Raw genomic sequence first — 24,193 nt, 5'->3', positions numbered from 1 at the left:
GAGGGTAATCTGCTTTGCTTAAAGTCTACTGATTTTGGATGTTAATCACATCTAGGGGCTCTTGGCTGGCTCAGTAGGTAGAGCCTATGACTCTTGATCTTGGGGTTGTGAGTCTGAGCCCCATGTTGTGTGTAGAGTTTACTTAAAAATAAAATGTTTATTTTTATTTATTTATTATTATTTTTTTTAAATGTTTATTTTTGAGAGACAGAGAGAGACACAGCATGAATGGGGGAGGAACAGAGAGAGAGACACAGAGTCCAAGCTCCAAGCTTAACTGACTGAGCCACCCAGGCGCCCCTAAAAATAAAATCTTTTAAAAAATGTTAATCGCATCGATGGGGTGCCTGGGTGGCTCAGTTGGTTGAGCGTCCAACTTTGGCTCAGGTCATGATCTCACCGTTTGTGAGTTTGAGCCCCAAATCGGGCTCTGTGCTGACAGCTCAGAGCCTTGGGGCCTGCTTTGGATTCTGGGTCTCCCTCTCCCTCTACCCCTTCCCTGCTCACGCTTTGTCTCTCTCTGTCTCTCAAAAATAAACATCAAAAAAAATGTTAATCATATCTAAAAAATACGTTCATAGCAACATCTAGACTAGTATTTGGCCACAACTGAATACCATAGCCTCGTACATAAAATTAACTACCACAATGTAAAATTAACATAAAACCAATTATCACATCCCTATAAAACTATAGTTTTAGCTCTTTGGTCTAGGTATTTGATACTTTTTGACTTAATTTTTGTATATAATGCGAAATAAGGGTTCAAATTCATTTTTTTTGCAAGTGGCTATTCAGATGTCCCAGCACCATTTGTTGAAAAGACTATTCTTTCCCCATTGAATGGTCTTGATACCCATGAAAATCAATTGATTGCAAATATGAGGATTTATTTCTATTCTCAATTCTATTCCATTGATCTATATGTCTATCCTTATGTTAGTACACATGATTTTGATTATTGTAGCTTTACTGAAAGTTTTAAAATCAGGAAGTGTGAGTCCTCTAACTTTATTCTTCTTTTTCAGGATTGTTTTTGCTATTCAAGTCCCTTAGAGTTCCATATGAATATTAAGAACAGCTTTTCCATTTCTACAAAAGAGGACATTGGGATTTTGATGGGATTAAACTGAATCTACAAATTGCTTTAGGAATATAACCATCTTAACAACATTAAATCTTCTAATCCATTGTTAAGAGATGTCTTCATTTATTTAGGTCTTCTTTAATCTCTTCAACAAAGCTTTATAGTTTTCAGGGTACAAGCCTTACATTTCTTTGATTAAATTTATTTCTAAGTAAAGCAAAATTTATTCCTAAGTATTTTATTCTTTTTGATACTAAAAAAATGGAATTATTTTCTAAAGTTCCTTTTCAGATTATTCACTGTTTGTGTATAGAAATACAACTGATTTTTTATGTGCAGGTATTGTATTCTGTAACTTTGCTAAATTCTTTTATTAGCTCTAAAAGAATTGTGTATGTGTGTTTATGTGTATTTTTTTAGGATTTTCTGTAAATAAGATTATGTTATCTGTGAAGAGAAATTGTTTAACATTTTCCTTTCCCATTTAGATGACTTTTATTTTTATTATTAATTGCTTTGGTTAGAGTTTCCAGTACAATGTTAAAGAGAAGTAGTGAAAATGAGCATCATTGTCTGTTCCCCACCTTGAAGGGAAACCTTTCAATCTTTTATTATTGAGAATGATATTACTTATGGGTTTTTCATAAATGCCCTTTACTGTATTGAAGAAGTTTTCTTCTATCCCTAGTTTTGTTGAGTGTTTTCATTTTTTTAAAAAATCATGAATGAGCGTTGGATTTTGCCAATGCTTTTTCTCCATCAATTGAGACAATCATTCAGTTTTTCCCCCTTCATATTATTAATGTGGTATATCTCATTTATTTACTTTCTTATGTTGAACCACTCTAGCATTCTTGGAAGAAATCTTGCTTTCAACACTTCCGTCCAACACTGCTTAGCTGAACCATTTGGCAATACTGTGGATAATATTGTGTATGCTCTTCTAATACACTCTCAGAGACTGATGTCCTGATTCAAAAGGAAGAAATAAAAATTGTTTTATTTGAAATGGTAACAAATGTCATTTATGCCTTTAAAATGACCTGGAACACCCTTGCAAAACAAAACAAAACAAAACAAAACAAAACAAAACAACCCCAGGAGTTTACAAACTACTGATTGGGAAATTCTGACCTACAGGATAAAACAAAAATGCCACTGTTTGGCAAAATCTGGCTTCCATCTACATTTTCAGCTTTGCCTCTCACTACTTAGCAAAAGGGCACCTGACAATCATTACTTTATAATCTTCTTGGTGATGTTCCCACTTGTTTGGAATGCTCTTTCTTTATCCAAAAATCTTCTGCTGATTCTTCAAACTCCAGTACAAATGGCAACTTCTTGAGTAATTTTTCCCTTCTCTCCCAGGCAGGTAATTACTGTCCTCTTTATTCCCTAACACTTATATTTCTTTCTTTCTTTTTTTTTTTTAGCATTTCTTTTTTGTTTTGTTTATTTATTTATTTTGAAAGGGAGAGAGAGAATGAGTGTGCACATGCACACACACACACACACACACACACACACACACGGGGGAGGGGTAGAGAGAGGGAGAGAATCCCAAGCAGGGTCTGGCTCTGTGCTGTTAGTGTGGAGTCTGGAGCCTGCCTCATGGCTCAATCTCATGAATCATGAGATCATGACCTGAGCTGAAATCAAGAGTCAGATGCTTAACCGACTGAGCCACCTAGGCGCCCCTAACACTTATATTTCTGTTACAGCATTTACCATACAATATTGTAACTTGACTGTTTAGACATCTGTTTTCCCTATTAGTGTGAGTTCTCAGAATACAGGAATTATATTTATCTTTGTTGTCCCAGCACTGGACATAATACCTAGAACTTAGTAAGTACTCATGAAATGATTCATGAATAAATGAATGGGGTCATAATTGTTGCTGTGGTTATGGATACCCACTGTATTAATATATGTGTCTATAAGATGGACTGTGCTGTTGATAAATTCTCTAACCTAGAACGTTTTCTGATTTTATTTTTTCTTTTTGTGCCTCTCTAGACTTCAAAGCAGCATAAATTGAAAAAGATCAAGAAATTCACAGGTCAGAAAGATCCTATCCTTTATTCTTCAGCTCAAGGCTCATGACATCAACTATGGGTCTGCTTTAAGATTCTAGCCTTTAATAGTAGGTGGAGAGAAGGAGGTTGAAAGATTATGTAAATGAAAGATGTGCTTATTCTTTCTAACGTCTCTAAAGATGCTAGATTCTTTCTAGCAACTTCCAGAGAGATGTAAACAGCTTTATAATTCTATGCTTCCTTTCCTAATCTCCTTTTGTACACAACTCAAAGCACCAGGAAAGAAATTTGGTGAAATTAGAGAATACAGAAGGGGTAACTACCAAGAGTTTGGTGCAGGAAATTTCAATACCTTTTTTCCCTGCCATGGACACTGGATAGACTCTCTTGGAGTAAAAGATATGTATTATGAATTTTATTTCCCCTACTCCAACTCCCTACTACCATGATTGTTCCTGCTCTTTCCAATGGCTTCCATCTACTACATGGTGAAGGCAACATAGTATAGTTTAAAATAGAAAAACTTAAAAAAAAAAAATAGAAAAACTTGAGACCTAGGTTAAGTCTGAACTCTACCACTAATTAATTTTATGATCCTGGACATCATTTCACCATTGTTTCCTTATTTGTAAAACAAGGGGGCTGAACAAGGTAGTATCAATAATTTTGATGCTGATAGACTCTTTACCCCTACTCCCAGCTTCCCAGTGGGAAGAAAATCTCAGAATGGGTTGCCCTGAAGCTAACCTGACATGGTGAGTAAAGCTGATCTTCACTATCTATTCTTTCTCTCTTCAGCCTACCCTACTGATAAACTCTGTAAAATTAGGAGTAAGCTAGGACTATTTTACTTCACTCACTATGATAGCTGTTTCCTTTACAAGTTAAGTCACTCTTCTTAATGGTTTCTTTACTAGTACTTTAATATCACTTCAACTACACTGATACAATCTCTTATATCCAGTTTTTCAGGACTCCCTGTGGGATGGGGCCAGGAATATATACTCTGGTCAATGGAGAGAAGTCTTCAACAGATCTTCCAACACCTGGAATGTGCAAGGTCAGGGAAAGTAGTAGTTTCTAGGTGGGAACTGCAGCAGGTGGTAGAGCCCCCCCCCCACCCCCTTTTTTTAAGTAAACTCTTTGGGGCTTGAACTCAACCCTGAGATCAACAGTCACATGCTCTACGGACTGAGCCAGCCAGGTGCCCCAAAGGTGGTAAACTTTTAAGAGGGGGGAAGGAAGGAACTGAAGGAGGGAGAGTAGGAGAGAGGGAAGGAGGGAGGGAAAGAGAGAGGGAAACAGGAGATTGCTAGTTGGTTGGTTGGTTAGTTAGTTGGTTTGTTTGTTTGGCAGTGGGGATAAATTCTGGGTCCAAAGGACATTTAAGAACAACTGGTCTGTGGATCATTTCTGAATGGAATGGAGACAAATGCTTCCCTTTCCTCCTGATGGAGGAATTCTTTCCATAAGTAAATGATGTTGGGGAAAGCAGCCTCTTTTGCTGTTGTAGTTATCCTTCAGGCCAAAATATTTTGCATTTGAAATAGCCATTATTTTTCCCTTTTCCTACTTTTCCTACCTTTTTCTGCTTCAAAGCAAATGGAAACTTTTCTTTATTTCTCAGATCAAGTCTTTTGGAATTGTGTTTGCCTGAACCACAAGATAAGATTTCTTCCTCCACCTCCTCTGTGTTTGTGGCTCAGGAGCCTGTTCTACCCTGTTGTGGCTGTAAGAAGGCAAAACATTCTACTGACCACGGCATCTCCTCTGGATCATTAAGCAACAACTCCAGCCTGTCACACTTTCCTGTCTTTTCTGAAGAAACAACCTGGCAACTCCGGAGCCATAGTTTACCTATTTTACCCAAGAAACAGCCTTCTGTGTTCAGGAGCCAAGGCACATTGCTGCCTACTTTTAGGCTCTCAGAGTTTGGGAAATCAAAACTTTTTCAGAATTTGGCAGCACTTTCACCCTTAGGATCTCAAAGTTCTTTTATCAACTCTGTTCTTGAATCCCCAGCTCTCTGCCACCAAGAGAAAACAAAGAATGGAAGGAGGAGCAAGAGTCATTTGACATGGGATCATGGGCCAAATTCTGGCTCCAGGGAGAGACCACGATTCTCAGGGTGGGCTCCAATCCGTCTCTCTCCTTTGGCTAGGTGGGAGTTAGAGGGACATATGGCTTGGAAGGTTTGTACTTTGAGGGAACAAACAGTACCTCTGCCTGTGAGGGAATCATGGGCAATGCTGAATTATTTAATCGATGCACAAGGAGGAGTCCCTGAACCAGAGAAACCTCAAATCCAGGTATCTATGCCCATTCATCAAAGCAGTAAACAAAGTATCAACAATAAATCCCCAAACTGTCCATCATTTCAGCTCCATGTGAATATTGGAGTGGAATCTGGATTAAAGAGAACAGAAACAAAAATTTCACAGTCACTTATCCCAGGTAAGCAGTCACAACCAGGGGATGGCCCCCAAATTCTTGAATCCAGGCCCTTAGTTACATCACTGGGCACTCCACCTCCCAAAAGTTTAGGAGTTGACATAAATCAAGAGGAAACCACTTTACTGCAGAAGGAGCCAAAACATGTCCTAGAGCTTAGTATAGAGCATAGAGTCATAGGCCTTCCAGAAAAAAGGATACAGCAGCATAAGACCCAAGTGACTAATGTGGAATTGACCCCAAGGCTACCATACCAAGTTACAGATAACATAAAGGTAACTCCATTGGCATTACTTCAAGTCATGGATTCGATGGGGATGATCCCAGAATCACATTCAGAAGTGATAGAATCTGTGGGTTTGTTCCCACAGCCACCAGATGAAGTTGGGAAACCAATGGAAACCATGAAAAAAGTGAGAGTAAGCCCCAAGCCATCATATCAAGTCACTAAATCAGTGGAGGTAATACCAAGTCCTCAGCATCAAGCTATGGAATCAAAGATGACCTCAAGACCACAGAATCAAGTCACAGACAATGTGAAGGTAACTCCTATAGTATTGCTTCAAGTCACGGATTCTATGGGGATGATTAAAAAATCACATCCACATATCACAGAATCAGTGGGAATAACCCCAAGAACACAATATCAAGCCATGAAGTCAGCAGAAATAAACACATCACTAGACCATCAAGTCATACCACCAGGAAAGATGAGTCCAAAGGCAAAACATGCAGTTGTAGAAACTGTGGAAGTGACTGAAGGGCCACAGCATGAAGTTACTGAATCAGTGGACATAACCTCAAAGCCACAAAGTCAAGTCATAGAACCGTTGAAGTTTCTTCCAGAGCCCATATGTCAAAAAACAAGATCATTGGAAATGATCTCCAGTCCATCTCATCAAGTTATGGATTACATGAAAGTAACTCCAGTGGCACTATTACAAGCTATGGATTTCATGGGGATAATTCCACCAGCACAGCCACGTGTTGTAGAATCTGGAGATTCGCAGTCTCAAATCGCAAATTTGACCCCAGGAGCAACTCAGCCAAATGGTTTGACTTCTAGCTCTCCTACTACTATTGGTCCACCTGAGGTTGTAGAATATGTGGGTTTACCCTCAGAGCCATCACCTAAAGTCAGAGAATCAGTAGGGATAGTTCCAATGTCATCACATCAATCCATACATTCTCTAAAGGTAACTCCAATAACACCGGGGTCACCAATTGGAATGATCATAGCACCACAGTCACAAGCTGTAGAAACTCAGGATTTGACCTCAAGGCCAATATCTCAAGTCAAGGAACCTCTTGAGTTGACTCCTGGTTCATGGATTCAAGTGCTAGACCCTGTGGGGATGACTCCACAACCATATCATGAAGGCACAGAAACTATGGCATTAATCCCAGGGCCACCTCATCAAGTCATGGAATCTTCAAGGTTGACTCCACGGCTTCAAACCCTAGAATCTTCAGAGGTGAGCCCAAGGCAAAGCCATCAAATTACAGAAAATATGGGGTTGGCCTCTGACACATGGCTACAAATGAAGAAATCTGTAGAGTTAACACCATCACATCATCAAATAATGGAATCTTTAGGGACAGTCCCAAGGTCGCCGGGTCAAAGTACAGCATCTAAGGGAGTGAGCCAAAAGCCACTGCATCAAGTCACAGAATCTACAGCAAAGACTACTGCATCACTACTTCCAAGTGTAGAGTATTTGGGGGTGCAGCCAATGCCACAACTTAAGGTTGTGGATTCTGTGAAGTTATCCTCAGGATTGCAAAATGCAAAATCTGAGAAACTGACCTTGGGACCAAGAATGCAAAATATAAAATCTATAGATATAACCACAGGTTTAGTCCCACAAGTGGTAAACTATGGAGAGCTGATCCCAACTGTGAATTCTATAGAATTGGTCCCAGAACTTCAACAGCAGACTGTAAAATCTGATGAGTTGGCCCCCATTCCACAGACGAAAAGTAGGAATTCTGTGCAGGTAGCCCCAGGGTCTCAGCTTCAAGGTGTGCAATCTATTCATTTAACCCTAGGAACACAACAACAAAGTGGAAAATCCACTGAGTTAGCCCCAGCACCACAGTTGCAAAATGGGAAATTGAAAGATTTGACCTCCAGTTCACAGTTGCAAGGTCTGGAATATGTTCATTTGGCCCTACCACCAGAGTTTCCAGATATAAAAGGTGTGGAGTTGACCCTAAGACAATTACAGAAAGATAGGAAATCTGTGGATTTGGCCCCCAAACCATGGTTACAAGATAAAAGATCTGAGGAGATAGTCCCGGTACTATTGCTTAAAGATGTGAAAATTCCTCAAATGGTAGAATGTAGAAGGTTGATTCCTGAAACACAGGTAGAAGATATGAAATATGAGGAACCAATCTCAGGGGCACACATTCAAGCAGTAAAATCTGTAGAGTTGAGCCTCAAGCCAAATCATCAAGCCACAGAACCTGAAGGATCTACCCCATGGCATCAACCTTTAGAATCTTTAGGAATGATTGTACAGCCAAGATATCCAGGAACAGAAGCAGAGTTGACTTCTGACAATTGTCACTACAGGAAAGAATCTGTGGAGTTGAAACAGTCATCTTTAGGAAATACTCCAGGACCATTGAGTCAAACTTCAGGATCTATTCAGATGAACTCAGTGCCATTACAAGGTACCCGTGAGACAATGCTCCAGGGTGTAAAAGCCTTGGAGACTCCAGTGTCTCAACACTTAATACAAGAATCTCCAGAGTTGGTATCAGGATCAGAGATGCAAGGTATGAACCCACAAATATTGAACCCAGAGTCCCAAGGTATGAAGTTTGTTCATTTGAATCTAGGACCATATTCAGAATTTACAAACTATAAGGAGTTGATCTCAGAACCACAATTTCAAAGTATGAAATATGTCCCATTGACCCCAGAACCACAGCCCAACAGTACAAAACCTGAGGAGTTGACTCTAGGTCCATTAATGCATGGTAATAAATTTGTGGATATAACTGCACCACTGGAAGAATCTAGGAGGTTAATTCCTGACACACACTTACATGAAGAATCAAGGAAACTGACCACGGAACCACATTTACAAGCAATTAAATCTGTGGGTCCAACTTCCAGACCATGGCATCAAGACACAGTATCTACAGAGTTAGCTTCTGAGATCTGGCCACAAGAGGAGGAATCAGTGAAGTTAATCCCACAGCAAGTCATGGAAACTGCTGAGATGATGGCCAGGCCACATTTTAAAAAAATTTCAGAGATGACTCCAGGGCCAGGCTATCAAGACACAGAAGCCATGAGGCTGACTTCTGAGGCATTAACACAAAAACCAACAGGTCAAGTTATAGAATCTGCAGGAATGACTCTAAAACCACATCTTCAAGTTACTGAGTCTTCAGAGATACCTCTAAGGTCAGAAAAGACAGAAACTATGGGGTTGGCATCGTTTCAAGTTGAAAACACCCAAGAGACAATGCCATATTTTAAAAAAGGATCTCTGGAATTTACTTTAGGACCAGGGATGCAATATGAGAAATCAGAGCCACCACTACAAAATTTGAAATCTGTGAAGTTAACCCCTGAGTCATCCCCATTAGTGGTAGGATCTAAACAATTTATCACAGGACCAAAACCACATGTTATGGAGTTGACCCCAGGGCCACAGCTCCAGGGAGTAAAGTCTATGCAGTTGGATCCAGAGCCACAATTACAAGACATGAAATATGTTAATTTAATCCAACAGCCAGCTACTACTGAAGTGGTAGAATTTGAGGAGCTGGTACAAGAACCAGTACTACAAAGTGTAGTATCAGAGGAATTGACTAAGGGGGCCCAGCCTCAAGGTGTGAAATTGACCCTAGGGCCACATTTGCAAAGTGTCAGATTTTCAGAGTTATCCCAAGGGCCACTTCTTCAAGGAGAAAAACCTATAGATTTAATTTCAGGGTCTCCACATCATGGTATGAAATGTGATGAACTGACCCCTGGTTCCCCAGTGCAAGAAATCAAATTATCTATCCCAGGACCAAAGCATCAAAATGTTATACCCATAAAATTGACTTCAAAACCACAAACTCCAGGTGTGAAATTTGTGGAACAAAACTCAGGACCATGCTTGCAAGATGTCAAGTTTTCTGATTTGACCTCAGAACCAAAGCGTCAAGGTTTCAAACATTTGCAGTGTATACCAGGAACACAGCTTCAAGATATGAAGTCTACAGGATTTGTAACAGAATCATCTTTGCAGTCAAGCCAAAGACCCTTGGGTGAAAATACAGAATCTCTTCTGTCTACTGAAGGACTACAGTTTCCTAGCATGAAATCCAATGAATTAACCTCAGAACTACAGTTGCAAGGTGTGAAATCTCAGGAACTAAACCTAGGGCCAAGGCAGCAAGAGGTCAAATTTTCTGAATTGACTTCAGGGCCAAAGCTTCAAGGTGTCAAATTTGGGAAGCAAACCCCAGGATCTAAGTTTCATGGTGTGAATTCTGTGGAGAAGACTCCAGAGTTAGGGTTTCAAGATTCTAAATTAGCAAAGATGTCACCAGGGCTGCAGGGTATAAAACAAGTGGGGCTTAACCCAGGGCCATGGCTACAAGATGTCAAATTTTGTGATCTGATATCAGGAACTCAACCTCACGGAGTGAAATCTTCAGAGTTAAACTTGGGACCACAACTACAATGTGTGAATTTTTTTGAGTTGACCCCAAAGCCAAAGATACAAGGAGTAAGATCTATGAGGTTCACCCCACTACCTGGAAAGCAAGTGGTCACGCCTGAGATGTTAGTACCAGAGACACTATTTCAAGGTGTAAAACATTTAGTGATAGACCAAATGTCAAGCTTTGAAGGTAACATTTCTTATAAATTTGTCTCAGAGCCACAGAAACCATATGCAAAACCTATGGAGTTGACTCCCGGCTCACAGTTGCCAAGTGTGAAATATTCTGAGTTGACTAGAAGACCAGAGTTACAAGGTATAAAATCTCCTAAATTGATCCAAGGACCACAGTTGCAAGATATAAAACCTGTGGAGTGGACCCCAATCTCAAAGCTTCGAGGTTTAAAATCTAAGGCACTAATCCCAGAACCACAGCTGGAAGATAGGAAATCTGAGGAGTTAACCCCAGGGCTGCATTTGGGAGGTATGAAATCTGTGCAAACACCAAAGCCACAAATGGGAGATGTCAAGTCTATGGTGTTAACCCCCGGGCCACAGGTGGAAGGTGTGAAACCAATGGAGCTGATCCCAGGCTCAAAACTTCAAGGTTTAAAATCTGAGTTGTTAATCTCAGAGTCAGAGCTGAAAGATATGAAGTCTGTGGCCTTAAAAGGTATGGAATCCATGTTGCTAACCTCCAGTCCACAGCTGGAAGGTGAGAAATCTGTGGAGATAACCTCAGGGGCTGAAATAGAAGATGTCAAATCTGTGAAAGATACCGCAAATAACAAGCTTCAAGGTGAGAAATCTGAGTTGACTATGCATGCAAGAACTCAAGAATTCAAAACTGTGGAGTTGGTCCCAAGAACACAGCTGCAAGATGTGAAAACTGTGGAATTGAAATTTGGGCCAAAGATGCAAGGTGAGAAATCTGTGTCTTTTGCACAAGGGCCATTGCTCCAAGGATCTGAACTGCAAGTTGTGAAACCTGAGGAATTGACTTTAGAGCCACAAACGCAAGATAAGGAACTTGTCGAGAGTACCCCATGTTTAAAGTATCAAAGTTTAAAATCTGTAGAGGAAACTCCAGATTCAGTGCTGCAATGTATAAAATCTGGGAAGTCGATCCCAAGGCCAAAGAAGCAGGAAGTAAAATCTGTGAATGTGACCAGAAGACCAAAGTTTCAAGGAGTAAAATCTGTGGATTTAGCCCCAAGGCAACAATTTCAAGGGATGGCACTTATGAATTTAACTTCCGGGCCAGAACGGCGTGGCGAGATATCTGTACTCTCACCAGAGCAGCAATGTATGAATTCAGAGCAATTGAAGAGAGGGTCTAAGTCAGAAGGTGAGATGTCTTTGGAATTAATTCCAGGGCTAAAATTTAAAGATGGAAAATTAGTAGACTTCAATTTTGAGTTACAGTTTGAAGGTATGAAACCATGTGAACTGACTCCAGAATCAAATATCCAAGGTTTAAAACCTAAAGAGTTTAAACCTGAACCACAGTTGCAAAGCATAGTATCTCCTGAGTTGATCCCAGGACCTCAGCTGCACCAAGTGAAACCCTCAGCATCAGCTTCAGAGCCACAACTCTGTGTAAAAACTGTTGAGTTAAAGCAAGAGCAACTGCTTGAAAGTATGAGATGTATTCAGTGGATACCAGGACCTAAGTTCCAAGCTGTGAAATCTGTAGATTTAAATCTTGGGTCACGATCTCAAGGTGCTAAATCCGGAGGGTTGAAATCTTCAGTACAGTTAAGAGATGTGAAGTCATCTGAATTGACTTTCGGGACAAAAACTCAAGGTGCAACATATGCAGATTTCAACCTTGGGCCACAGGTGCAGAATGTGAAAACTCCTGAGTTGTTCCCAGGACCACAGCTGCAAAAAGGGAAGACTTTGGCATCAACCTCAGAGCCACAGCTTCAAGATATAAAAACTATTGAGTTTAAACAAGAGCCACAGCTAGAAAGTATGAGATGTGTTCAGTGGATACCAGGACCTGAATTCCAAGCTGTGAAGTCTGTAGAGTTAAATCTTGGATTACAGTCTCAAGGTGTCAAGTCTGTAGAGTTGAAACCTTTAATACAGTTAAGAGATACAAAGTCATCTGCATTGACTCCAAGGCCAAAGCTCCAAGATACACCATCTTTAGCATCACTCCAGGAACATCAGCCTCAAGGTTTCGATTTGAAACCTTTTCTACAGGTTAGAAGTATGAAATCATGTGACCTGACATCAAGATCAAAGCTCTGTGGTATAAAATCTATGACACTGAAATCTAGGCTTTCCTTGCATGATAGGAAATCTACTAAATTGACTGCAGGACCAAAGCTTCAAGAAGTGAAACCCTTACAGTCATCCCCAGGAGCACAACCTCAAGGTGTCAAGTCTCTAGTGCTTACACAAGAGCCACAGCTTCCCGAGGTGAAATCTGGGGTATTAAGCCAAGGGTCACAATTACAAAGTGATAAAACTATAGAGTTGAACTCTCCACTACACTTGAAAAGTAGGAAGTCATCTGAATTGACTCTTCAGACAAAACTTCAAGGTGTGAAATCTGAGAATTTCAACTCTGGGTTACAGTGGCAAGGTCTAAAATCTTCTAAGTTGTCACCTGGGATAAAGTCCCACGATATGACATTTACTGAATTAAATCCAAGTTCACAATTGGAAGGTACAACATTTTCTAAACTGACTGTAGGGACAGAAATTCAAGGTACCAAATCTACAGATTTCAACCATGGACCATTGTTACAAGGTGTGAATTCTTCTGAAGGGACCTCAAAGACAAAACTTCAAAATGTAAAACATAAAGAAAGCAGCCCCAGTCCCCAGGTGCAAGTTGTGAAATCTTCTGACCTGATCCTGGGATCAAAGCTTCAAAATGTGAAATTGGTGTTCAACCCTGAGCCACAATTTCAAGGAGTGAATTGTTCTAAGTTACTCTCAGAAACAAAGTTTCAAGATGTGGAATCTGCAAAGTTCAAACCTGGGTCACAGTTGAGTGGTGTGAAATCTTCTGAACTGATACTAGGGACAAAGCTTCAAAAAGTGGAATCAGTGGATTTCAAGTCAGGCCCACAGTTTCAAGATACGAAATCTTCTAGGTTGATCATGGGTGTAAAGCTTCCAGATGTAAAATCTACGAATTCCAGGTCTGGGCCACAGTTGCAGGATGTGAAATCTCGGGTGATCACAAGGGAAAATCTTCAAGGAGTGAAATCTGTAGAATTGAAACCTAGTTCAAAGTTACAAGGTGAGAACTCTTCTGATATGACCCTGGGGAGGAAGTTTTCAGGTGTGAAATCCAGCCCAAAGTTACAAGATATAAAATGTTCAGAGCTGATTATGGGTATAAAGCTTCGAGATATAAAATCTACAGGGTCCAATTCTAGATCACACTTTCAAGGTATGAAATCTTCTGAAATGATCCCAGAGTCAAAGCTTCAAGAAGTGAAATCCTTTGGGTTCAACCATGGTCCAAAGCTACAAGGTGGGAAATCTGATTTAACCCAGAAGAGGAAGCTTCAAGGAGTGAAATCTGTGGAGTTCAACCCTAGACCACAGAGACGAGGTGAGAAATCTGATTTGACGCTAGAGTGGAGGCTTCAAGATTTGAAATCTGTTGAGTTAAAACCTGTTCCACAGTTACAAGGTGTGACATCTTCTGAGTTAACACCAGAAACAAAGCTTCAAAGTGGAGGATCTGTGGAATTCATCACCAGGCCCACGTGGCAAGATACGAAATCTCTTGAATTGAATCTAGGTACAAAGGTACAAGATGTGAAATCTTTGGGGTTCAAGTCAGCCCTACAGTTACAAAATAGGAAATTGTCTATGTTGACACCAGGGGCACACTTTCAAGGTATGAAATCTGTGGAATTCAACCCTGGGGCAAAGTTGCAAGGTGCAAAATCTCCTGAGTCCATAAAGCTTCAAATAGTGAAAACTACAGAAGTCAGTCATGACCCAGAATTTCGGGTTGCAAACCCCTCTGAGTTAGCCTTGGAATCAAAGATTCACAGTGTGGTATCTTCTGAGTTCAGTGCTGGGAAGCAGTGGCAAGAAGAGAAATCATATAAGTTGAACCCACGGCCAGAGCTTCAAAGTGTAAAATTTATGGTATACAATCCTGGACCACATTTGCAACATAGAAAATCTTCAGAATTATGCAAAGGGACACAGATTCAAGATGTGAAATCTATGGAATTCAATCCTGAGCAACAGTTGCAAGATGTGAAATCTTCTGAGCTGTGCCAGGGAACAAGTGTTCAAGGTATGCAGTCTTTCCAGTTCAATCCTGGGCCACAGTTACAAGTGATAAAATCTGAGTTGTGCAAAGACATGAAGCTTCCATATGAGCAATTTCCGGAATTCAATCATGAGCCTAAATTACAAGGTGGGAAATGCTCTGAGTTGAATCCAGGGCCACAGCTTCAGTGTATAAATGTTATGGCATTCAACACGGGGCCTCAATTGAAAGGTGTAAAATCTTTTGAGTTGAATCCTGGGCCAGAGCTTCAAGGTATAAAATCTAAGTTGTTCTGCCTCGGGCCACATTTGCAAGGTATGAATTCGTCTGCATTTATTTCAAAACCAAACCTTCAGTGCGTAAATGCTGTTGGATGCAACCCTGAGTCACACTTGCAAGGTGTAAACTCTTCTGAATTAACTTCAGTTTCAAAACTTCAAAGTAGGAAGTCTTCTGAGTTGAATTCAGGGACAGAGTTTCCAAGGGAGACATCTGTAGTGGTCAACCCTGGAATACGTTTGCAAGATTTGAAATCTGAACTGATTCCAGGGCCAAAGTTTCTAGGTGTAGCACCTATGGGATGCAACCCTGGGCCACAGATGAACTGTATAAATCCTTCTGAGTTGAATCCAGAGCCAAAATTACAATGTGTAAATTCTATGGGGTGCAAACTGGGGCCACCTTTGCAAAGTGTACCATCTTTTGAGTTGACTTCAGGGACAAAATGTCAAGGTATGGGATCTGAGGTGAATCCAGGGACCAAGAGTCACAGTGAGACATCTGTGGTGTTCAACCCTGAACCACATTTGCAATGTTTGAAATCTGAATTGATTCCCGGGCCAAAGTTTCTAGGTGTAGCACCTATGGGATGCAAACCTGGGCCACAGACGAACTGTGTAAATTCTTCTGAGTTGAATCCAGAGGCAAAATTACAATGTGTAAACGCTGTGGAGTACAAATTTGAGCCACCTTTGCAAGGTATACAATCCTTTGGGTTGACTTCAGAGATAAAATGTCAAGGTATGGGATCTTTTGATTTGAATCTGGGGTCAGAATTTCAAGGTATAAAATCTGTTTTGTTCAACCCTGTGCAACATTTACAAAATATGAAATGTGAATTGACTCCAGGGACAAAGTTTCCAGGTGTAACATCACAGGAGTTCAACTGTGGCCCACAGCTGCAAGGTGTGAATTCTTCTGATTTGAATTCAGGGTCAGAATTTCAGTGCATGAATTCTGTAAAGTTTAATCCAGGGCCACAGATGCAAAGCACAAAACCCTCTGAATTGAATCCTGGGTTAGAATCTCAAGGTACAAAATCTATTCTGTTCAACCCTGGACAATATTTGCAAGGTATAAAATCTTCTGAGTTAATACCAGGGGCAAAGTTTCCAGAAATCCAGTTTTGGGAGAATCACTGTGGGTCACAGCAACAAGTTGTGCAGTCAGTGTTCACTGTAGGCTCTCCGTTAAATGGTATGAAATCTGTCTTATTTTTACCAGAGCCATTGCTTGAAGATGTAAAATCTATGAAGATGAGCAAGGAGCCATTGCTTTGTGGTGCAAATTCTGTGAAACGGATTTCAGGCTCTGAGCTGCAGGACTTGAAATGTGAGATGTTTGCACGAGAGCCATGTTTTAAAATAATGAAATCTGTGGATTTAAATTCAGGGCCACATCCTCAAGGTATGAATTCTGAGGAGTTGCCCTCACACCTCAGGCAGCATAATGTGAGATCCGTGGTGTTTTCACCGCATTTTCAAGATGTGAAATCTTTGAAGTCAAACCCATTGCCACAGCCTCAAAGTGCTAATTCTTTAGGGTTGTCATCATGCCTCAGGTCACCATGTGTTAATTCTGAGGTCTTTGCACCAGAGTCATGTTTTCAAGATGTCAAATCCGTAGAGTTGACACCAGGGTCCCAACAGCAAGGTATGAATTGCCAAGAGTTGACTTCAGGATGGCAAGGTATGAAATCAGTGGTGTTGGCACCAGGGCCAGTTAAGAAGTTCATACCAGGACCGATGTTGGCTAGTGTTAAATTTTCAAGTTTGTCTCCAGAATCACAGCAACAAGGTGAGAAATCTTTGGAGTTTACTCCAGAACCAAAGTTGCAAAGTATAAAACATGTGAAATTGTCTTCAGCATCTCTGCAACAAGATATAAAACATGTAGAGTTACCACCAGGGTCACTGCTTCAAAGAACAAAATCTGAGGAGCTAACTCCAAAAAGAAGGTATCCAATCACAAACTCCTCTGAGATAATCCCTAGGCCAGAGCATCAGTTTGTAGAACATGTGGAGATGATCCCAACGCCAATGCATCAGGTCCCTAAATCTGTGAGTTTGATTTCAATACCAATTTATCACATCACAGAATCTTCAGCAATGGCACAAAGGTTGGCACACCAAGGCAAAGAAACCATAGAAAAATCTGTAGGGTTGACCCCAAAGCCAACAAGTAAAGCCATGGAATCTTCAGGAATGCCTCTAGGGCTAGATCTCCAAGTACCAGAATCTGTTGATGTGACTCCAGTGCTAAGAAATCGAGGCTCTAAATCCTTAGAATTAACCCTAAAGGAAAGCTACCAAATCCCAAAAACTCTGGAGTTGCTCTCTCAGTCACAGACTCAAGTTAAGGATTTGGAGGAATTACATACAAGGCTACTGCAGCAAGCTGTAGGATCTGAAGAGATGACCCCAGAGCCCAAGCATCACACTACAGAAACTATGGGATTGACCTCCAAGGCAAGGCCAAAAAGGAAGGAATTCCTTGGAATGACCCCAAAGCCAATACATAAAACCACTGGATATGCAGAGAGATTTCCAAGGCCCTATCCTCAAGCACTAGAACTTGTGGAGATGATCTCTGAGAAAAGGCTGCAAAGGGAAGACTCTGAAGCATTGATTACACAGTCATTACATCATGTCCCAGGGTCTTCAGAGATGACACCAGGACTAGGATATCAAGTTCCTGAATCTATGGGTTTAACTTCTAAGCAACGGCTTCAAAGGGAGGAATCTTTAGAGTTGCCCCCAAAGCCGACAGATCAAGTTGCAGGATGTGCAGAATCTGTAAAGCTCATACCTGAGACATGGCAGCAAGGGGATGGATCAGTGGGATTATCATTGTCACAGAATCAAAGGATGAAATATTCAGAGACAGGTCCAGGACTACAAGGTCGAATTTCAGAATATATGAGGATTAGTCCAAAGCCGCCAGATCAGGTCACAGAATCTACAAAGACACAGCTTCACGTTGCTCAAGGGGTAACCCCGGTAGTTCCCCAAAAAGTTATTGACTATGTGAAAGTGACTTCTGGGCCACCACCTCAAGTTGTGAAATCTGTAGCATTAACACCAGGGCCAATCTCTCAAATGGTAGACTGTCTTGAGTTGACTCCAAAACTGCAAGATGTGAGATCTTCTGAGTTTACCTCAGGGCTATGGTTGCAGAATGTGAAATCTAAGAAATTAGCCACAGAGCCAACACACCAAATTTTGGAAACAATGAAGTTGACAGGGTTTCAAATCGTAAAGACTGTGTTAATCCCAGGGCCACCACTTCAAATTGTAAAATCTGAGGAATTAGCACCAGGACCAATTCCTCAGGTTGTAGAACCAATAGGAGTAGCCTTAGGGTCAGCGATTGAAGCACTGGATTGTTTGGATTTATTCCCAAGGCCACAGCTTCAAGAAATGGTAGAACCTGTAGAATTAACTCCAAGGCCAAATACTAAAGTGAAATCTGCAGAATTACTCTCACAGCCAACATCTCCATTTGAGAAACCTACAATGTTCACTCGTGAACAAGGGCTTCAGGCCATGAAATCAGTAGGGACAAAAATAGGGTCTTCTCAAATCAGGGAATCTGAGGATTTGAATCTAGGACAGGTATATCAGATTAGGGAATCTGAGGATTTTACATCAAGAGAGGAGTTACAAATAGATAATTATATCTCTAGATTTCTGTACAACTCTTCAAACTCGCTTATCTCAAGCTCTGCCGAAACATCTGAATTAGGAAGCCTTTGGGATTTTGAGCTGCCGGAAGTATCAAGGACTTTGGATGTAAAAAACCTTGGGACAGATATTTTGGAGCCTGAAGAGTCCTTTATAGACTCTACTATGATACGGTCTTCAACCCTTACCTCGTCCCTTCATAATCAACCGTCTGATAAAATAGCTAACATTGTAGAAACCCCACATTTTGAGATCCCAGGAGTGGGTGTCATATCTAAGGAGAGGACTAATAAGAAGCAGGTGGAAGAGCTAGAGAACTTACTCCACGACCTATCCCAACATCCACCACAAAGCTGGAGATCACCATCTAGGACGTTTCAGTCAGGATCGGGAACTCAAAGAGGCCTTACCTGGTCTGTCCTGGGGAGACAACAGAATGTCTGGGAGAATCACTCCTGGAGACAGCGACTACCTAGAAAATATCTTTCCAATATGCTAACGCTGGGGAATGTCTTGGGAGCCACTATGAAAAGGAAGCTCTATTCTCGAACATCTTTAACAGAGAGAGCCACTGCAGATGTCTGTCAGTCTATTCAGAATTTATTTGGGGTTCCAGCTGAACTGATGAAATTTTCCCAGAGTTTGCTAGAGAAGGGTCGAGGTACTATCTCTCAGCCTTCAGTGGTCAAAAACTACATTCAAAGACATACTTCATGTCATGATCATGAGCAAAGAATGGCCTTAAAGATGTGGACACGTGGTTCCATGTCCTCTATAATACAGCAATACTCTGGGACTAGAATGAGAATAAAGAAAGTAAATTCACAGCTCAATGATACATCCAAGGAAGTCATTCAGCCCATTCCTGCTTCATGTACAGGGGGCCAGCCTCCTGCCCCAGTAAAGTTAGAGTCCTCCTTCGATATAGTTTTCACTAGGAAAGATTCTGTTCCAGTGGGAGAGAGTGAGAACTCACAGAGTCATTCACAGACAAGGATTTTTGAATCCCAACACTCTCTCAAGCCAAGTTTTCTTCCCCAGGCCAAAACTGACTTCTCAGAACAGTTCCAGCTGTTACAAGATCTGCAGCTAAAAATAGCAGCAAAACTGTTAAGGAGTCAAATACCCCCAAATGTTCCTCCACCTCTAACTTCAGGTCTGGTTTTAAAATACCCTATCTGCCTACAATGTGGCCGATGTGCAGGATTTAGTTGCTGTCATAAATTACAGGGTACTCTTGGGCCTTACCTTCTTATTTATCCACAGCTCCACCTTGTAAGCACTCCTAAAGGCCATGGAGAGATTAGGTTGCATCTTGGCTTTAGGCTGCGAACTGGGAAAAGACCCCAAGTTTCAAAGTATCACAGAAGAGACAGACCCATCACACCAAGGAGTCCTATGTCACCATCACTAAGGAAAGCTAATGTCTACACTCGAGCTTCCAAGAGTCCTACTTCTACGATAGATTTCCAGTCTGGATCTTCCCAAGCTCCTGCTTCTCCTGTACAAGTGCACATCAGGCGAAGGCAGTATAGGAGCCCTGACCTAGTAGGAAAGACAGAAATTAGAGACTCTAGGCAATATGAATTTACTCAAGTTCACTCTTTACCAGATAGTGACTCTGAAGATGTTCAGGATGAAAAATGGGCTAAAAGGAGAACCCAAAAGACCCATGATTCAAAATATCCAATGAAAGGAACCAGAGGAGGCAGAACACAAAATGCAGAGTTCTACACAAATGGTAGAGCCATGACACAGAGTCCTTCTAGGGAATTACCAGCCCAGTTTACAAGGAAGAGGAATGGAGCATCTCAGACAATGACTGCCTCGTTGAAAAGACAACCTAAGAAATCCTCCCAACCCAAATTCATTCAACTGCTTTTTCAAGGCCTAAAGCAAGCATTCCAGATGGCACACAGAATTATGGCTTTTGTTGGGCAGAAGCCTGAGGACAGATCAAGGCCAGACCATTTGTGGTCAAGCAAAAACCAGCATCCAAAACGAAAAGCCAGAGACTATTACTTATCAAGAGATATCAAAAGTGACGGGATGCCAGTTGTCAAGCTAAAGCCAACAGACCTAACCACTAAGCAGGAGAGCACATTAAGGGAAGAAACAGAGCAACTCAGATCAGTTCAACAACCAAAATGGGATAGCTCTTTCAAACCTAGACATACCCAACTGCCCAAGCGCATAGTTTCCCAAAGAAGTACCACTTTCAAAACCACTTCAAGCAGACAGTCTATGGGTGTTGTTCAAAATGACAGTAGCAGCAGAGCTAAGAAAAACTTTGGCAGAAGTGAAATCTCCATCCAGGAGTCCAAGAACTCCAAATCGGGAACCAGAGTTCAGGACCGAGGGAGAATTCTACAAGATTCACTTAAGAGAAACTCACACAGTCACTTTAAAGAGAAACTGACACCCAAGAAACGAAACCACAAAAGCTTCTTAAGGCAGAGAACCCCATGTAATTCCTCTGAAAGGAGCCATGGTAGTCCCTCTCAGAGGAGCCATCACAGTCTCTCTCAAAGGGGCCACCAAAGTCCCTCTGAAAGGAGATGTCGTAGCCCTTCTGAGAGGAGCCATCGAAGTCCTTCTCAGAGAAGTCATCACAGTCTCTCCGGAAGGAGCCGTCAAAGTCCCTCTGAGAGGAGCCACCGAAGTCCTTCTCAGAGGAGCCATCGCAGTCTCTCCAGAAGGAACCGTCAAAGTCCCTCTGAGAGGAGCAACCGAAGTCCTTCTCAGAGGAGCCATCACAGTATTTCCAGAAGGAGCCATCAAAGTCCCTCTGAGAGGAGCCACCGAAGTCCTTCTCAGAGGAGCCATCACAGTATTTCCAGAAGGAGCCATCAAAGTCCCTCTGAGAGGAACCGCCGAAGTCCTTCTCAGAGGAGCCATCACAGTATTTCCAGAAGGAGCCGTCAAAGTCCCTCTGAGAGGATCCACCGAAGTCCTTCTCAGAGGAGCCATCGCAGTCTCTCCAGAAGGAGCCGTCAAAGTCCCTCTGAGAGGAGCTGCCGAAGTCCTTCTCAGAGGAGCCATCACAGTATTTCCAGAAGGAGCCATCAAAGTCCCTCTGAGAGGATCCACCGAAGTCCTTCTCAGAGGAGCCATCGCAGTCTCTCCGGAAGGAGCCGTCAAAGTCCCTCTGAGAGGAGCCACCGAAGTCCTTCTCAGAGGAGCCATCACGGTCTCTCCGGAAGGAGCCGTCAAAGTCCCTCTGAGAGGAGCCACCGAAGTCCTTCTCCGAGGAGCCATCACAGTCTCTCCGGAAGGAGCCGTCAAAGTCCCTCTGAGAGGAGCCACCGAAGTCCTTCTCAGAGGAGCCATCACAGTCTCTCTGGAAGGAGCCACCGAAGTCCTTCTCAGAGGAGCCATCACAGTATCTCCAGAAGGAGCCATCAGAGTCCCTCTGAGAGGATCCATCGAAGTCCTTCTCAGAGGAGCCATCTCGGTCTCTCTGGAAGGAGACATCAGAGTCCCTCTGAGAGGAGATGTCGCAGTCCTTCTGAGAGGAGATGTCGCAGTCCCTTTCAGAAAATTCATCGCAGTCCCTTAGGGAGGAGAGGACACAGCCCTTTTGGGAGAAGACAGCACAGACCCCCTGTGAGGGGTGGTCGCGGTTCCTCAGAGAGAACTCACTGCAGTTCCTCTGAGAGGAGCAGACACAGTCACTCTGGACAGAGCAAACACAGTCATTTTAAGAGGGGTCAACACAGTTGGTCTGAGAAAACCCATCACGGTCCCCCTAAGGAGAGACTCAAGCGCAGCTACCCTAGGGAGAGGCTCAGACATAGTGTGTCTAAAGATTTCAAGGGCTACTCAAACACACAAAATACCCCAAAGCTGGGCAAGTTTAGAGTCCTGAAGCTAACAGATGAGAAGAGATCCGCCCCCCTTATTCACTGACTGGCTCAAGTCTTCACCAAGCTGCCCTTTCCTGGCTTCTTTCCTGCTAAGCCACTGCCTCCAATACCTGCGCCCTCAGCAAAGAGCGTCTATGCCACTCTTCCTGGGGGAGGGAGGGCGGGAATGGGTCTGTAATTTCTCTAAGATAAATAAAGGGGCAATAATTGATCTCCATCCAGAAACACCACTCGTCGTGCTGGGTGGGGAATGGAGGGTGGAGGGATATTTGGTGTCGCGCAAAAGGATGGAACGACAGGAAGGGGTTCTGAGGCCGTGTTGAGGTCCAAACCCCACCTACAGCCTCCTGGGGCGGGGTCCCAGAGGAGGGAGGCACGTCATGTGACTCACTCCAGCCGCAGCCCCCTCGGAAGCCGCCAGGCGGAAGTAGACGTTCAGATCTGGACTCGGCGGCGCCGACTCCACATCCGGGAGAGGAGAAGAGAGCGGAAGTGGCGTTGGTCTGGCCGGAGCCCTTGGGTGGATTTGTTAGGCGTGGAGAGGGAGTGATGTCTTCCAGGCTCGGTGCAGTACCCGCCGTGAGTTTCTCGGTTTGACCGTTATGTTTTAGGGGTAGCGCTGTCGAGCCCGCAACACGCGGTCCCTCGCTTTTGTGCCATGCTCAGAGTTGGTTTTATCAGAGCCCATCGTAGGCCCCACCCTTCTAGGTCAGATCTACCTGTCTCCCTTTCCCACCCCCCCCAGTTACCGCTGACTGTTCCCACCTCCTTGGACTCAGTTCTTCGCTAGATTGCCATTAGTTTCTATTTCTTTTATATCCCCAGTACCTCCCATATCCGTTGTCCTCTCTTTTCGCCCCCCTTTTAGAGCCTCTATCTGGGACGGGGCTTTGAGAATGGGGGAGATGAAGGCTATGGTGTTGTCACCTGCCTTGGCTGGGTAGGAAGACAGGACGACACGCTTTTCCAAAAAAGTCTTGCTTTCTTCCGTTGGAGGTAGTTGCCCCGGGAGAGCTTCATTTCTTCTGGGCACAGGGGGATTCGTCTTTTTGTGGTCAAGGTTCAGCGGTCCCTAGCATTCACTCATGTGCTTGCGATTTGCTAGACTCCGGAACCTACATCCTTTAAGCACCAGAGGAGCACGAAGATCGTGGGAGCTAAGAAGTAAGTGAGATTATCTGGGGTCCATTTATAATTGTGTCGCCAGCGCTGTCCAATGGAACTTTTGTGATGATGAAAATGTTCTGTATTCCCGCTGTAAAGGACCGTAGCCACGTATGGCTTTTGAGCACTTGAAATGTGGCCAGTGTGATTGAGGAACTGAATTTTAAATTGTATTTGATCTTAACTTAAATTTAAATAGCCACCTATAGTTAGTGCCTACCTTGATTGGACAGTGCGGGTCTAAACCTAATGTAGGGGAGAAGAACCTAGCTTGCAAAGAAAAGCACGAATTATATTAAAAATGGAAGGTATGACCTAGTGTAGCCTCGCATATCCTCAGACATCAAGTATGTACTCATGAATACATTGATGAACATGGGAAGGATTGATAAAAATGCCTGTAAGAAATCCTTTTCTTTTCAGACTGCTTGGCTTTAAGACTGGTTTATTACTTTGTAGACCGAATGTGCTAACCTTTTTCATATTTGTTACTACAAAATAGATTCTTATTAACTAGATATTCACTGAAGGGGTTAATTCATTCAGATAACATTTACTAAATATCTGGTATGTGCCAGCTCTGTAGTAGGTTAGATATACAGGCAAGAAAAACACAGAACTAATAATCTAAAAGGGAAGATAGGCAAGTACACCAACATGATACAGTGTAATTAAATATTTTTAAACAGGAAT

At 42.4% G+C, this 24,193-nt stretch overlaps 2 protein-coding genes across 4 annotated transcripts in view; both read left to right on the top strand.

Annotated features, from left to right (window-relative positions):
• CUNH2orf16 (chromosome unknown C2orf16 homolog) overlaps window positions 1–22,662 on the top strand; it is a 36,756-nt gene extending 14,094 nt beyond the window's left edge. Inside the window, exons 2-5 of the mRNA XM_053891041.1 lie at window positions 3,107–3,185; window positions 3,827–3,881; window positions 4,091–4,186; window positions 4,754–22,662. Coding sequence (XP_053747016.1) covers window positions 3,107–3,185; window positions 3,827–3,881; window positions 4,091–4,186; window positions 4,754–22,379 — 17,856 coding nt within the window. The 3' untranslated portion in view covers window positions 22,380–22,662. The remainder of the gene's footprint in view (window positions 1–3,106; window positions 3,186–3,826; window positions 3,882–4,090; window positions 4,187–4,753) is intronic.
• A 116-nt stretch (window positions 22,663–22,778) lies between these two features.
• The window catches only part of ZNF512 (zinc finger protein 512), a 33,998-nt gene continuing 32,583 nt past the window's right edge, over window positions 22,779–24,193 (top strand). For all 3 annotated transcript variants that reach the window (XM_019448987.2, XM_019448995.2, XM_019448976.2), the window contains exons 1-2: window positions 22,779–22,915; window positions 23,442–23,500. In XM_019448987.2, the coding sequence (XP_019304532.1) occupies window positions 22,886–22,915; window positions 23,442–23,500 (89 nt within the window). In that variant the 5' untranslated portion in view covers window positions 22,779–22,885. The remainder of the gene's footprint in view (window positions 22,916–23,441; window positions 23,501–24,193) is intronic.

The sequence above is a fragment of the Panthera pardus genome, unplaced genomic scaffold (genome assembly GCF_024362965.1).
Source record: "Panthera pardus isolate Hobbes unplaced genomic scaffold, ASM2436296v1 HiC_scaffold_26, whole genome shotgun sequence".
NCBI classification, from domain to species: Eukaryota; Metazoa; Chordata; class Mammalia; order Carnivora; family Felidae; genus Panthera; species Panthera pardus.
This window is presented reverse-complemented; position numbering and strand designations above follow the sequence as displayed.